General features: G+C 33.8%; 2 protein-coding genes across 4 annotated transcripts; one reads left to right on the top strand and one right to left on the bottom strand.

The window, feature by feature from the left end:
- Positions 1-4,235: 4,235 nt before the first annotated feature.
- On the top strand, positions 4,236-9,561 carry LOC100777266 (enoyl-[acyl-carrier-protein] reductase [NADH], chloroplastic-like). Of its 2 annotated transcripts, NM_001255145.2 has the most exon segments (14): positions 4,236-4,278; positions 4,559-4,689; positions 5,179-5,492; positions 5,973-6,082; positions 6,252-6,307; positions 6,386-6,470; positions 6,554-6,601; positions 7,506-7,580; positions 7,666-7,777; positions 7,869-7,920; positions 8,008-8,059; positions 8,181-8,238; positions 8,886-8,984; positions 9,079-9,533. In NM_001255145.2, coding segments are annotated over 14 exon segments (1,386 nt in total). In that variant the 5' UTR covers positions 4,236-4,239; the 3' UTR covers positions 9,234-9,533.
- A 492-nt stretch (positions 9,562-10,053) lies between these two features.
- LOC100802420 (endoglucanase 5) lies at positions 10,054-14,415 on the bottom strand. 2 transcript variants are annotated; one of them, XM_041007335.1, is made up of 11 exons: positions 14,000-14,415; positions 13,432-13,644; positions 12,699-12,899; positions 12,404-12,490; positions 12,160-12,324; positions 11,760-11,883; positions 11,482-11,645; positions 10,929-11,274; positions 10,789-10,833; positions 10,544-10,624; positions 10,054-10,462 (listed from the first exon to the last, which is right to left on the bottom strand). In XM_041007335.1, the coding sequence occupies exons 1-11, from the start codon at positions 14,201-14,203 to the stop codon at positions 10,173-10,175; spliced, it is 1,920 nt and encodes a 639-aa protein (XP_040863269.1). In that variant the 5' UTR covers positions 14,204-14,415; the 3' UTR covers positions 10,054-10,172. The 2 variants fall into 2 exon arrangements, with proteins under 2 accessions (XP_040863269.1, XP_014619917.1); XM_014764431.3 differs by having other exon boundaries at positions 10,544-10,594.
- Positions 14,416-14,733: the final 318 nt, after the last annotated feature.

The following is a 14,733-nucleotide window of genomic DNA, read 5'->3' as shown; positions in this document are numbered from 1 at the left end:
CAAAATAAAGATAAGTATATTTTTGGTCTTACAAATACATTAAGAGATTAACTTAGCATATTAGTTGTACTCTTATTTAATTTCACAAGTAGGTCCAAGATTCGATTACTCATTTGAAAGTTAGACTTAACTCACTAAGTAATATATATAAAGCTTAAATACAATTTTTATTTAAAAAATTTGTGATTTTATTTTTCTATTTCAAAATAAAATTAAAAGATTGTATCAACATTACTATCTTAAAAAAAATATAAAGAAGAAAATTGTAAATTTTTAAAAATAAAATGCTTTTATTTTGAAATATGGATATTAAAATCGTAAATTTTTTAAAATATAATGATTAAATATTTCTATTTAAAAAAATAACTAAAATTACATATTAATCAAAATAGAAGAATCAAAATTAAAGCCTATATATAATCTAATACACGTGAATTAACATTTTTCACAAAAATAAGTGGCAACATTTGTTGAATGATTTGTTTTATGGGCATAAAAAGTATTTGCTTTGTTGTCTCCTTTGCTAAATTTAAACCATATAAAAATATATAAAACATGACACACAGGGTTGATTTTACTTTAAAATATTTTAATTTTCTTTAAACATTGACATGTATATGTAAACATATTAAAATAAAAAATCATATATAAGGTATAACATATGGTGATGAATATTTGTGTTTTTCCCCTTCAATCAATATGATATGATTTGAGTAAGAGAGTGAAAGGGTAATGAACACAAAAACAACCCAATATACACAGGACTTTTGTATATATTTTATTTTTTAAATACATATTTTAAGATATATCTAATACAAAAATCACGAATATCGTGCAATATTATTTTCATCAGATAACATTGTGCCGTGTTATTAAAAAAATTAAAATAATATTGTTGTAATAGATATTACGGTACACAATTTTAAAGATAGATAAAAATATCTTTGACAATAGAACATATGTCTATTTTAACATATATTAAAATTCATTTCATTCCAAAATTGTTTATTTATGTAAAATAAATAAATCAACAGCAAAGTTACCTTTTTAATTATAATTATTTGAACTGGTCAATATTGCCCTTACATTGGGGGGAAATTTTGACTATTATATTTATGAAAACGACCGTCATTTTTTATTAAAAAATATTCTCTCATTAAAATTAAAAGATTTATTAAATTTCATTTCTACTATTTTTATATATGATTAATTTTATTATAAACTTAAATATATTTGTAGTCTTGATAAAATTAATAATGAGTTTTGATTTTTGTCCTTATAAATAAATTCTTTGATTTTCATTTTTTTTAAAGTTAAAATTGATCGCTACTATTATGTAACATTTCATATTTGTTAACTATTTATGTGTTTAGCGAAAAAAGTCAAGTGACCATCATATTATGTGGTACAATTTTAACATGTGATATCTTCAAAACTTTTTATAAGTCCTTAAAATAAATGATATTTTAACCATTACACTGATTAGCATAATGAAAGTATGATGTCTACACCAATTACATAAGTAATAATGATTTGTGTTCCTTAACCAAATAGTCCACGATGATCTTAATCTTAGCACTGGTTTGGTTGATCAAAAGATAAGGGAGAGGATGGAACAACACATAAATGATTTGGCAGGATTCAAGAGTATATAAGGTCATCTCCAATAGCAGATCTTGGAGAGAGATCTTAAGATGAAGATTTATTCTTTAGAGACCTAACTATTGGAGACCCCCTCAAGATCATGATGTTGGAGAATTGGTTATTATAGAAGAACATTGGAGATCTACATTTGAAAAAAAAAATCATTTTTTAGTGCCTCTCCTGGGTCTTAACCATTACTCTTGGGTAAAGGAAAAAGAAAAAGAAGAAACAAAGAAGAACAATTAATGCTAACAACATACCACAATCCAATGCAATAACATAACAACATAATTTTAAACAAATAAAAAAATGCAAAAGAGGGACAAAGGCCAAATCGGTAGAGGTCAGCGACAATCATGGAGGCTAGATCTACATCTCTAATGGTTGTAGCGAAGAGAGGGGCAAAAGAGGTGGGGGGAAGAAAGGGACAGAGGAGGAAGAGGGAGGGGGAAGGGAAAAAGAGAAGGGGTGGAGGAGGTGGGGGTGAGGGGGGAAGAAAGAATAGAGAAGGAGGACGATGAAAGGGGAGGGGAAGAGAAGCGAGAAAAGACGAAAAAAGGATATGAAGGGGCGGAGGAGGTGGGTGAGGAGGGAAAAAAATAAGAGAAATATGGGTTTTGTCCATTTTTTTATTGTTACTGTAATGTAGTGTTTTAATTTATTTTTTTGGACATTACACCAACGGGTCAATTTTTTCGACCATACTGTATGTATTGGAAATGGAAAAATTATCCAATTGCATGGTAAGGACAATTTCATAGAGGTGATAATCCAAAACCCACAATAATACTTAAGGCTGTCGCATCACGAGACTTATGGATTTGACATGCCTATTTCAAAGTTGCAAGTTCAAAGAATGATATTAATGTGTTAAATTAATCTCCCATTTTTAATGATGTTATACAAGGTCGAGCTCCTTCAGTACTATTTACAGTTAATGAAACCACATGCAATATGGGGTACTATCTTGTGGATGCCATTTATTCGGATTGAGCCACATTAGTGAAGACTATCCTAATGCCCCAGGGAGAGAAAATATCTCCAAAATGTAAAAAAACAACAAGAAAGGATGTGGAGAGAGCATTTGGTGTGCTCAAACCTCATTTTGTAATTATATGTGGTCCATCGTGTAATTGACACATGGGTATCATGAAAAATATAATCTCGACGTACATTATATTGGATCACATGATTGTTAAAGATGAATGAAATAGATACAATGGTAACATTGATGTTGATTACGATCATATTGATAAAAAATTTCAAACATTGACGTATCTCATGGTGTTCATCCTGACTTTGTAGGATACTTGCAAACAAGACATTATATGCATACAAGAGGAGTTAATCAATAACTTCATGCAGACTTGGTGAAATATATTTGAAAATGTTTTGATCACAATATTGATGAAATTTAATTTTTGTTGCTTAATGTCGATTTTTGTATTTTTTCAATCAATTTTATGTATTATGATAAGTTTAAATTATATTAATAAATAAATATTTTAATTATTAATAAATTTTATATTTCTGTTATAAATTTTTTTAAAATTAAAAAATATATAATTAAATATTTTTCATTGTTTTAAAATAATTTATAAATAAATATTAAAAGATAGATTCCTTATGAAAATAAAAAATGATTTAAGATGTACAAATAAAATTTATTATTAGAATAAAAAATATAAGAAATCTTAAAAATAACGCGATGACGAGGGTTGATAAAAAAAATGAAAGATTTGAAATTCAAGTTCATAAATGCACTCCACTGCATAGAAAGTGTGAAGAAAAAATGACACTGTTCGCCCTTCACTAAACCGAGCGGAGAGGTGCATAAATGCACTGCACTGCATAGAAAGGATACACCATGCGCGCCTTTTTTTTTTTCCAACGTTTTTTACTTTTTTATAATAGAATAATATATCTTAAACTAATACTAATATTCATTTTTTTCTTTTCTTACCTACCAATTAACTTTAATTTAAATATATCTCACCTATTTTTTTTTATTTTAATCAAGCAATTTTATTTTTCACTATATTTCTTATTTATTTCTCTTCTCACCTATTATCTTTTTTTCTTCTCATAACTCAATATAATCTTACAAATTATGTATTCAAGATTATAAATAAAAATTAATTAATTATTATTTTTGATAGGACTATTTTATAAGAATCATCTCCAAAAAAAAAAAGATATGATGTCTAGTATGATATTTTTACTTTATTTAAGTTATTATTAAAATATTTTTTTGACAAGACATAATTAAAAATATTTCAAGACATAATATAAAATGAATAGTAAGAATATTATATGAATAACTGTAATGATTGAAAGTTAGAAATGTAACGATCAATCAATAAAAAACACAAGAGATTTAAAATTAATTAAAACTAAAATTAGAAATAGCCTACAATCTATTTTTATCAGTAAAATAAATTTAAATTAATAAAAATTACCATATAAACACGTTTAATTCAATCATTTTAATATATAATTTTATCATATTATTATAATTTAATAATTTTTAGGTACTAACTGTTGCGATGTCATCACAAGAAATAAAATTTTAGTCAACGACCCAATGGAACATAGATGGGTCATGTTGTTCCTGAACAGCGACTTCAGTATCCGGTAGGAGTTCTCGTATTACTTAAGAGTTTGAACATTACTCTTATCTCATTATTCTCCTATTTCCGTTTTGATTCATGTTTGTTGTTTTTAAATTATCCTTTCGTTTGTCTTGGTTGTTGTTGCTTACTTTTGTTACAGTATAATAATAAAATTAATTAATTATATTTTTTATATATTAAAAGATTAAATCTATATATTTTTATTTTTTTAAAAAAATAATTTATCATCCCATCATCCTTTAATATACGAATTGGACTAAGATTTCGAGAAATCTTAACAGATTAATAGTACGTGTGAGTTTGTGCTTTGCTTTCGACAATTCCAAAGTCTTAGCAACCTGCAGCCGCTACAACTAAAAAAGCCCTTTGCTTTCTTTTCCACTCCTCACATTGGCTCTTTTATCACTATCAGGTAACCCCCACCTTCCCCTTCTCCCTTTTATGTCCTCTACTTGTTCAATTACTGGACTTTCGTGCCAACATGTTTGTGGGGTTTTAGTGGGAAATGTAGATTTCTTCACTGCGCATAAGAATGTTGCTGTGTTTTTCTTGATCGGTGGAATATGAGCTAAAGTTTTGTTCTTTTCACGGATTCGAGGTGCTTTTTGCTGCAATGTGTACTGGACCTAGCTTCATTGTTGTGGTTCAATTACCACTTATGTGTTAATTTCAGTTCTAACCGCTTGGTGAAAAAAATTGAATTTTATGATGCATTTAATTGAATGATCACTTGGACATCCTCAATTGTCTAAACTATACCTGTAATCAAACCGTTGGTAACTGGAACTTCCTGTTTCTCTATGTCACGTTTAACGTTTAAGTATTGGAACTGAAAAATAAGAAATCAGTAAAGTCTAATCTATAGTGTTTTTAAGGTATTGATGCTAGTTTCCTTATGTAGATTTAGGGTCCCTTCTGCCATACTGCACACGTTGAAGATGGCAGCAACATCATTTTCTGGCATGCAATTTGCAATGTCAAGATCATGCATTCCTGCATCACAAAAGATTGCAGATGCTGGTGCCGTGGTTCTTGGCGGCAAGTCCAAGATTGGATCGTGGAATAAACTTGCAAGTGCATGTCATATTGCATCAGTGCAACCTTTCAGGCGGGGCTTCACTTCATCGTCCATAAAATCTGTTAAAAGTGACACAAAGGCCTTGTTTGAGTTCAGTGCACAAAGTGCAGACTCAGGATTGTCAATTGATCTGAAAGGTATTGTTCATTTTCTCTGATGCTCCTTGTTAATATTACTTTTTATTTGCACATGTCTCATTGATGTCTAACTACAGTTTAGGAGAAATTTTAAATTTCTGACAACTAACCTTCTCATTGCCTATTTACTACAATTATTTCAAAGTATACTGAGCCCTGAATTGGTATACAAGTCAACATGAAGAATCAAACATGTTTCCTCTCCGCCACTGGAAAGATGGTGCTCACTTTGCTGTAAAAAACTATTGAATGTTGGCCTTTGCAACCAAGGCCCGTTTATATAATTGTTCAATAATTCAATACATGAATAACAAGCTAATATTCAGATTTATCTGTTTTTTGTTGATAATTGCAGCAAAACTAAGTGACTCTTCTGATTGAATTTTGTAATTTGATTGGTTATCTTTTCATAGATATGGATTTTTCTGTCATAGAGTATGAAAACAAATATTGCTTTACTGAAAATAGCAATATATGTAGGTAAAAGGGCTTTTATTGCTGGTGTTGCTGATGACAATGGATATGGATGGGCAATTGCAAAAGCTCTTGCTGCAGCAGGAGCTGAGATCCTTGTTGGCACATGGGTACCTGTAAGTTATTTGTTTATTTTGGATAAAAAATGGGTATCTATCAGTTGATATACGAATTCACGAGGTTCTGTCTGCTGACTTTTGGAACAACACCTCCCCCCTCCAGTGCATATGTTTTTTCCAGTCCTTTTGTGCTGATACATTTACTAACTGTGAACCATTTCTATAGGCCCTGAATATTTTTGAGTCCAGCCTACGGCGTGGAAAGTTTGACATATCACGCATGTATGACATTAAATACTGCTGCTGATTTTGTTTGTTTGACTATGTGATGCTTTGCTAATAAGAAACTATAATTTCCAGATTACCAGATGGCTCGATGATGGAGATTACCAAAGTTTATCCATTGGATGCAGTTTTTGACAATCCCGATGATGTGCCTGAAGATGTAAACACGAGATGCCTAATTTCTTTTTGCATGTCAGAACTTATATCCTCATGCTGATTTTTTTTTTTTGGACAATTATATAGATAAAAACAAACAAGCGCTATGCCGGATCATCTAAATGGACGGTTCAGGTATATATGCTAAATTTTACATGGTTTAAAATGATATTTTGGCTGTCTTGGATAAAAATGTTGAATTATTACTACTTATGGGAAAAAGCTGGACTTTAGTGCTGAAAATTATGTTTGGTTATTTTCTACTAAAGGGTGTTTTTTTTTTTAAAAGTGCTGAAGATTGATTTCGGTGGACTTTTGTAGCCTTTACTTTAGTGACCAAGCTGGGGGTATATTCCCCCCCTCCCAATCTTTTTGCCTGACCAAGCCTAAAACTACATTACTTTTCTATTCTCCAGTAAGAGAGATGATTCTTCACTGGTGTCTTTTCATTTGGGTAATTAAGTGTGCTTTTTTTTTGCGAAGTCACTTCAGGTTATTTTGCGAAGGTTTTGTTGTAGGGAGAAACCAATCTAGATGGGGTGGGTGGTGGATTGCCTTAACTTTTGCTATTTGGAAGCATAGGAATTTACTGATTTTTCAGGGTATTCCTTTTGTATCTTCCAAAGTGATGGATGATGCCTTATTCTTAGCTTGGTCCTGGTACAAAGCTAGGGATAAAGATTTTAATATTCCTTTTACCCATTGGTCTTCCGACCTTATGGAGGCCTTTGGTTAACATGGGTCTTTAGCTGTTGGTGGGGCTTTGTGATGGGTTTATCCATGTTTTTTGGGAGGCTGGCAGCATAGCTGCTGTTGTAATTTTAATTTAGTACTTCTGGTACTAATGTTTCTTATTAATAATATTATATACTTTCTGCCTTCCCCAAAAAAAAAAAGTGTGCTTTTTTTTCTGGGAGCCGAAGTATTAAGCCTAGTGGTGTTAATGAATAATATGAACTGTGTTGCAAACTGGCCGGACTCCTGCCCGAGTGCTTTAGTTAGCTTTGTTATATTTATTGTTGGTTGCTTTGCTTTTCAGGAAGTTGCTGAATCTGTTAAGGAAGACTTTGGCAGTATAGATATCCTTGTGCACTCACTTGCCAATGGACCAGAGGTACGATAAATACATTAATAATAAGCATTGAAGTTCCTTTATGCATTTGGTATCTGGTTTTAATAAGAATTTAACTCTGATGTAGGTGACCAAACCATTGTTGGAGACATCTCGGAATGGGTATCTTGCTGCAATATCTGCATCTAGTTACTCATATGTTTCTTTACTCAAGCATTTTCTTCCAATCTTGAACCCAGGCATGCCTCTTATCTTATTACCGGGTTTCCATTATATTACTTCATACTTCCACCTATCATTTTATCTTTTACTTTTATGATTTGTTTTTAGGTGGATCTTCAATATCTCTGACATACATTGCTTCAGAAAGGATCATTCCTGGGTATGTTGGTTATGCATAGAAAGTCCTTATAATTCTATGTTTCATAAATTTAGACTGACAATATTCATGATCTAAATAATGATACAGATATGGTGGTGGTATGAGTTCTGCAAAAGCTGCACTGGAGAGTGATACACGAGTAAGCTTCAACTCCTACCCACACCACCAAAAAAAAACTCACCAGATTACATACTGACTTAGACGTGCTTCATTTTTACTTCTCTCTCTTTTAAATTACATCATATGTCATGCCTTTTCAGGTTCTTGCTTTTGAAGCAGGAAGAAAGCGCAAAATTAGAGTCAATACTATATCCGCTGGTATTGGCGACCTCTCTCTCTTTTCCAAATTAATGAATGTCTATTTTCCTTGTCTTGCTATGGTTTCTTAATGTGGAAGACATGGCAGTAGGGACTGATGTTTGTCTTGCTTTGTCGGTGACATTTTGCACAAAATGGGCATAGTCTGAAAAGTTTAATCTTTTATGCCATGAAGGTGCAAGATTTTATCAATTACTCTGGATATCTTGAATTTTTTATACAAATGCTAGGACCATCCGTTTTATTTAGTATTAGTAATTAGCTGTTCATTCAGGCACCTATATTTGGAGTTTGTTTGAATTTTCACCCAATCATCTTACCGTCTGTTATATTAAATGCTGGCTCTATGCCAACTGCATCCTTGACTGCCCCCAAAATGATACCAAATGATTGAATGCCATTTTATCATGTTATATCAATACTGTGTGTACAATTGGCATGAATTAAGTCCTCCCTACAGTAGAATGAAGTGACACCTTGTAGTTCCATTTAGATTATGAGTTTTTGTGCTATTTCGTAGTTCTCTCCCCTACTGATTACAATTCCATCTATGTGAAGTTAACAATTTTCCTTCAATGTCTGCTGTTCGCATGTTAGTAATTTAATTCTTTTGATTAATGTGTTGACACAATGTATTTTCACCCTAGGTCCACTGAGAAGTCGAGCTGCAAAAGCTATTGGATTTATTGATATGATGATTGATTACTCATCAGCCAATGCACCTCTACAGAAAGAAGTATTAGCAGGTAACATTTTCATCAGAATTATTCCTTGTAATGTACAGGTTCCATTTTCAATCTGTGATTATTTGCACCACTGAGTTGATATTTTGTCTTGCAGAGGAGGTGGGCTACACAGCTGCCTTCTTAGCATCACCTTTGGCATCTGCTATCACTGGTACTGTTCTATATGTTGACAATGGTCTGAATGCTATGGGTGTTGGAGTTGACAGTCCAATATTTAAAGATCTTAACATTCCCAAGGACCAGCATTAAGTGGTAGCTACCCCACAAAAGCTAGTGTCACCGGAATTAGCATAGCAATGGAGATATTTTTGTTTCACTGTAGCCATCCTCAAATTCTGCGGCTCCTACCTTCTTCCCAACAAGACAGTGCAGGATCCACTTTGAGCATTTACTTTGCTTTTTGTAGGCTATTTTTCAGTGTTTCCGGCAGACTTTTAAATATTTCTTTTTGCAATGTACTCAGAAGTGCAGGCCATATGATTATGAATGTAAGAGAATCTTTACATTGATCTATGCTTATTTGAGATGTACACTCGCAATAAAACTGTATTCCCGTGTGCCCTTTATCCTGTGGTAAGAACCTTGTGAGTTGTGACATAGAAATTGATCTTGTCCCCCGTCCCTTTTTCCATTTCCAATCACCCTTGCACATGAGCTTGCTACTGCAAATTTGCTAAGCATGAAAACTCAATATTATCGTAGAAGTGTTGTGTAATTAAGTTATGGTGGTAGATTGTTTGAACTCTGCAGTTCTTGTGGTTGTAAGTGTCATCGTCTGCTGGAAAAAATCATTGTACCGTAACAATGCCTCCCAGAACACAAATACCATCGAACAAGCTCTTAAATAACTTTCAACTCGTGTATTTCTTTCCCAGATTCTCTCGTTTCGTAATGAAAACTACATTTTCGGGGTTCCTCGTTGGAAACCTTTTCCCTGGCAATCAAGTTATACGACCTTTTCATTTAATTTCACAAATGGCATTTTCATATGTTAGATTGTTTGTAGGATCAAATAAATAGGGAACTTTGAGAAATCGATATTACAACTTAAGTGTGGACAAGAAAGGTATGGATGGACTGGGTTGCCAAATTGATATTACAAAATTACAATCATGGAGTGACAGAAGTTTAGCTGTCAAACAAATTAGACGTACGAGTTGAAAAAGTGAATGTGGCCACTACAAATGATCAATGTAAGCTTTTAATCGAGACTTTAGCCTGGGGTCCGCCTTGAACATATACAAATATACTTTCGGAGCCAGGATTCAAGACCTTGTGCCATTGAGGAAGTTCATAGGTGTCCTTTTCTTCTGTTGGAGAGAGACCCCATAAAGACCCTGAGAGATCCTTAATCACCAACTTAAGATCTGAGATTGGCTTTGAAGAAGTGTTCTTGATTATCACCCTGTGACGGTAATAAGTTGCACCTCCAACAGTCCATGAGCTACTTATCGAGTGAAGGAATTCAACTGCGGCACCTGCAACACAACCTTACCATTCTTCAGCCAGTGCTTGCAAAATTAATTTGGAAAGCAACGATGGCTAGATTTAGATATCACCTTCTGATTCTGATGATGTCTTGGACACTGTTGCTTTCCCTGGATTTGTACCTGTCAATCCAATAGATGTTGGTGCAAAGGCTGCATGAGCACAAATTTTCTAAACTCTTTTTTTGACCTTGTGCTAGTTTATTTTACTATATGCATGTTTGGAAAGTCAGAAATAATGTCAGTTATGCAACAACATGTGAAAACAAACACTATTAGCTGCTGAGTAAATGTGAAAAATCATATCTAGGACTCACTTGGTGTTTTTTGCTGGGGCACTGGTGATTCATTATGGTTGTAACCTGTGTGACAGGAGAAAAATATATATGATTGAGGCTTCATAGTGGAAGTGGAAGACAACAGAGCAGATTAGCTTAGGATGGTGGTTATCCCTCACCTTCACCTATATTATGATTACCATACAAACTCTGCAGTTTAGCGAAGATGCCTACAAGAGGAGCAGAACCTGAAATTGTAGGCTCAGTTTGTTCATAATTGGATCTTTCATCAGAGAAGTCATCATTTTTATCTGGACCACCCACGAGGCCACCGCAGATGACATTAGGATTTGGCTCAGCACGGTTATACCACGTCTCAAATCCTTGGGTGCAGCCAACCTCATAGTGTAGAGCAAAGATTGAAGCAATGGAAGCACCTCTGTGGTGAACATGAAGAGGATATTTTGCTCCATATCCTACCAAGTAGCTCACATCCGCAGGGTTTTTACCAAGGATATAGTCAGCCTGCGATTTAGTATACTAATTAAATCTCACATTAAACCATGACTGACAAAACATACATGTATTTCCTTATGTGTTTACGTACAATACCAATGTAAACTTCTAGTTTTGATTAGAGAACAATACCAAAAACACTTAAATAATCGTATCTAAGTTTTGTCCAACCACGACACATGGTCAACTAGGGAAAAATCAGATTCCAACAGATACCTGTGACTTGACAAAATTGAGGAGCTCCTGAGGCTGAGTTTGTCCATCTGGACAGTTGAGCTGTGATTTTGTTGCTGATAGGTAATTAGAGTAAACAGCTAAAAGGAATGCAGCAGAAGAAACATACTGCATGTTGTTCCAATCACGCACGTATAGTAAGCCACCTGGTCAGCAGAAATATAATGAAATGATTATGTTTTTCCATCTATGTTTTTTTAAATCCATTTAAGAATGAGGTCAAGTGGTTGTTAAATTAATGTTCTACATCAGCATCTAACCTGGTGTTTTTTGGACATTGTAACCATCATTCTTTTGCAAGCAAGCGCAGGTAAAATATTCTGCCTTGGCCTGGTATTGCTTTAGTGTGGCAGCGTAAGCACCAGCCTTTCCTTCTAGTAACACCTGCAAATTGCATTGAACCATTCATTGTATGATTCTTTGGTGAGGATAAAAGTAATAGCACATTTGATTTCCATATACACAAAATCATGGATTCACAATGACAACAAAGAAAGTCCTTTCTCATCTGGGGACTGGTACGTGGATCAAATGATGCTATATGGTTTTGTCATGAACAAAAAATATCTCCAAATATAGCTATTATACTTTCAGAACATGAAATGAATTTAAATTAAGTGGTTAGGAAGCATGGAAAAAAATGTTGTCATAAATAATTACCTTTGATAGGAGGATCTGCACACCAGCATATTTGTTGTCCCAAGAAAACTCTTTTACTGCCCAGCCAGTTCCTCCCATATACATAGCATTGTCCACTACATACTTTATGTAGTATTCATCACCGGTTGCTTGGTGCAGCCAAGTGGCAGCCCACAACAATTCATCCTACACCGGCAGAGCAACCGAGTTAGACCTGATTGGATACTAATGAAAGTGAAGGCAGAATAGAGCAATGTATACTCACCGAGTAACCGGAAGAAGTATAGAATTGCTGAGCACTTGATATGGAGTCATCATAGAGACCTCTGAACCTATCTGCAAATGTGAAGAGCTGCAACAGATAAAACAACACCAATAACAAGTTAACTACATAGTTACTTAATATTAATCAATCAGATAATTGAATACCATGTTGTGTTTTGAGAGTTGTAGTCCTCATTTTTAAATATTTCACTCAAACTCAATTTCCCTTTCAATGTCATTTATTATTCCTTTCAAGCGCTATGAAGGATTTTTAAACAGTCAGTGTGAGTGCTCACCTGTTTTGCATGAACTAGCAGGAGATTAGAGTAAGAAGAGTTGTAGGGCCTGAAAGCTATAGCTGCAGCAGCCAATGCAGCTGCAGTTTCACCTGCCAGATCTGAGCCAGGGTGTTGTTCATCAATTTTGTAGGCACCTCTTGAAGTTGTCATGTCTTCAGCACGCTCCCAGCAGTAATGATCAGAAACTCCATCTCCCACCTGAAATTTCTCATAGAAAAGAAATATCTTACATTACCATAAGCATGCTTAACGTTCAACCAGAGTAATAATACTTTTGAAGAGCCATGTATGGTTAAGTCTGGTTTTGTTAGGATAACCTTTTCAATAAATCAAACTTCTTTCATAAGTTAAAATTAACATACACACCTCAATTTTTGAAGAAGTTACATGAGAAAACTTTTATAAAAATTGAGGTGTATATAAGTTAGTTTTAACTTCCCGGAGAAATTTAATTCATTTTATCTTCTTATTTTCTTCTACTATATATACTTATTGAGAAGTTTATTGATCTCCTCACATGAAAGTAAATTGTCAAACCAAATGATACATATATATTTGAAGTAGAGTAATAATGATAAATAAAGGCAATGTTGTCAAATAATAATGAAAAACTTAATATGGTCTTAATTAGGAAACTTGTGTATAGGTACTGCAATCATTAACTTAGGCAGATGAAAATTGGTGAACAGACCAAAAGAACTCAAAATCCCTGTCTGTTGCACTTGCTTACCTGTCCCCAAAGAACATTAGGCTGAGTGTGAGCTTTGATAAAGTAGTCAGTTCCCCATTTAATTGCCCATAATGCCTGTCCCATTTGGTTCAAGTCAGCGATTTCCTTGTTGAACTCAATGGCCCCCCATGCAAGCATTGTGACACTGTAGGCCATTGGCAACCCAAATTTCACATGATCTCCTGCATCATAGTACCCACCCACCAGGTCTACCTGCATGACATCACACAACAACAAAAATGAAAACACACAAAATTCATGGATGGTCGAAGTTAAACTAAGATACAATTTGGTTAAACTTCTCTATAACCACTAAGAAAAGAGAATGAAAACATAAAGTGAATTGAGTTTCTTAAGCTAAAATCAACTTATACATTTAATTTCGAAGAAGTTTTCTCTTCTAACTTCTCCAAAATTTGAGACACATAAGTTGATTTTAGCTTGTGCGAGAAGGTAAATTCATTTTATCTTCTTTTTCTTCTCCACACGAATTTACAAAGAAGTTTATCCAAACATGACTTAACACTACAATTCTTTGAATCACCAAAGAATTATCATGGGGACTCACTCCTTGTTGAAATCCATCTTGGAGACCAGAATCACCACGCCATTTGACTCGCTGCGGCAGTGGTAACTTACCAGACCTCTGTGCTTCAAAGAACATCAAACTCTTATCAAGAGCATCACCATAGTTGAAGCCAGAGGGTGCACTTCCCCCTAACCGCACAAGAGCTACGAGAAGCATGCACAAAGAGATGTTCAGGTTCTTCATGTTCACGATGGTTAATAAATTTGCAGCCTCAGGGAATCAGAAAAATGTGACCATATAATATAAAGTTATACAAGCTAAGGTTTCCCTTATGCATGCATTGCATTCTAAATTCTTATATATATAACAAGAAAAGAGAAAAGAAACGGTTTGGTGAATAGGTGGTAGCCATCACGTTCGGGTTGACATAGGACAAATGATATGAGACATTCGGAAGTACGAAGAGGTTCTCACGTTTGAACGTGCCCATGTAAACTATATAATATATACATACTTGAAGGGCGGTGATATCGTGATGCGCCTCTATGAAGCTCGAGATATGCCGCATCAGTTTGAACCGTTGATCGTGCATAAAGTTTATTTGTCCTATTTTCTTTAGCCTCGTGCATTTGTTAAATATAATATTATTTGAATTATAATACAATGGTGGGAAAATAGGTGCTGCTGTAGGCAATAATTATAGGTAGCACATATATCCTTTTAAACACGTCTAACTACTTGGCTTCTATCACATCTGGAGAGTTAAATTCGCT

The sequence above is a fragment of the Glycine max genome, chromosome 12 (assembly GCF_000004515.6).
Source record: "Glycine max cultivar Williams 82 chromosome 12, Glycine_max_v4.0, whole genome shotgun sequence".
In the NCBI taxonomy this organism is placed as follows: Eukaryota; Viridiplantae; Streptophyta; class Magnoliopsida; order Fabales; family Fabaceae; genus Glycine; species Glycine max.
The sequence above is the reverse complement of the archived record's forward strand: the minus strand, read 5'-3'. Positions and strand labels throughout refer to the sequence as shown.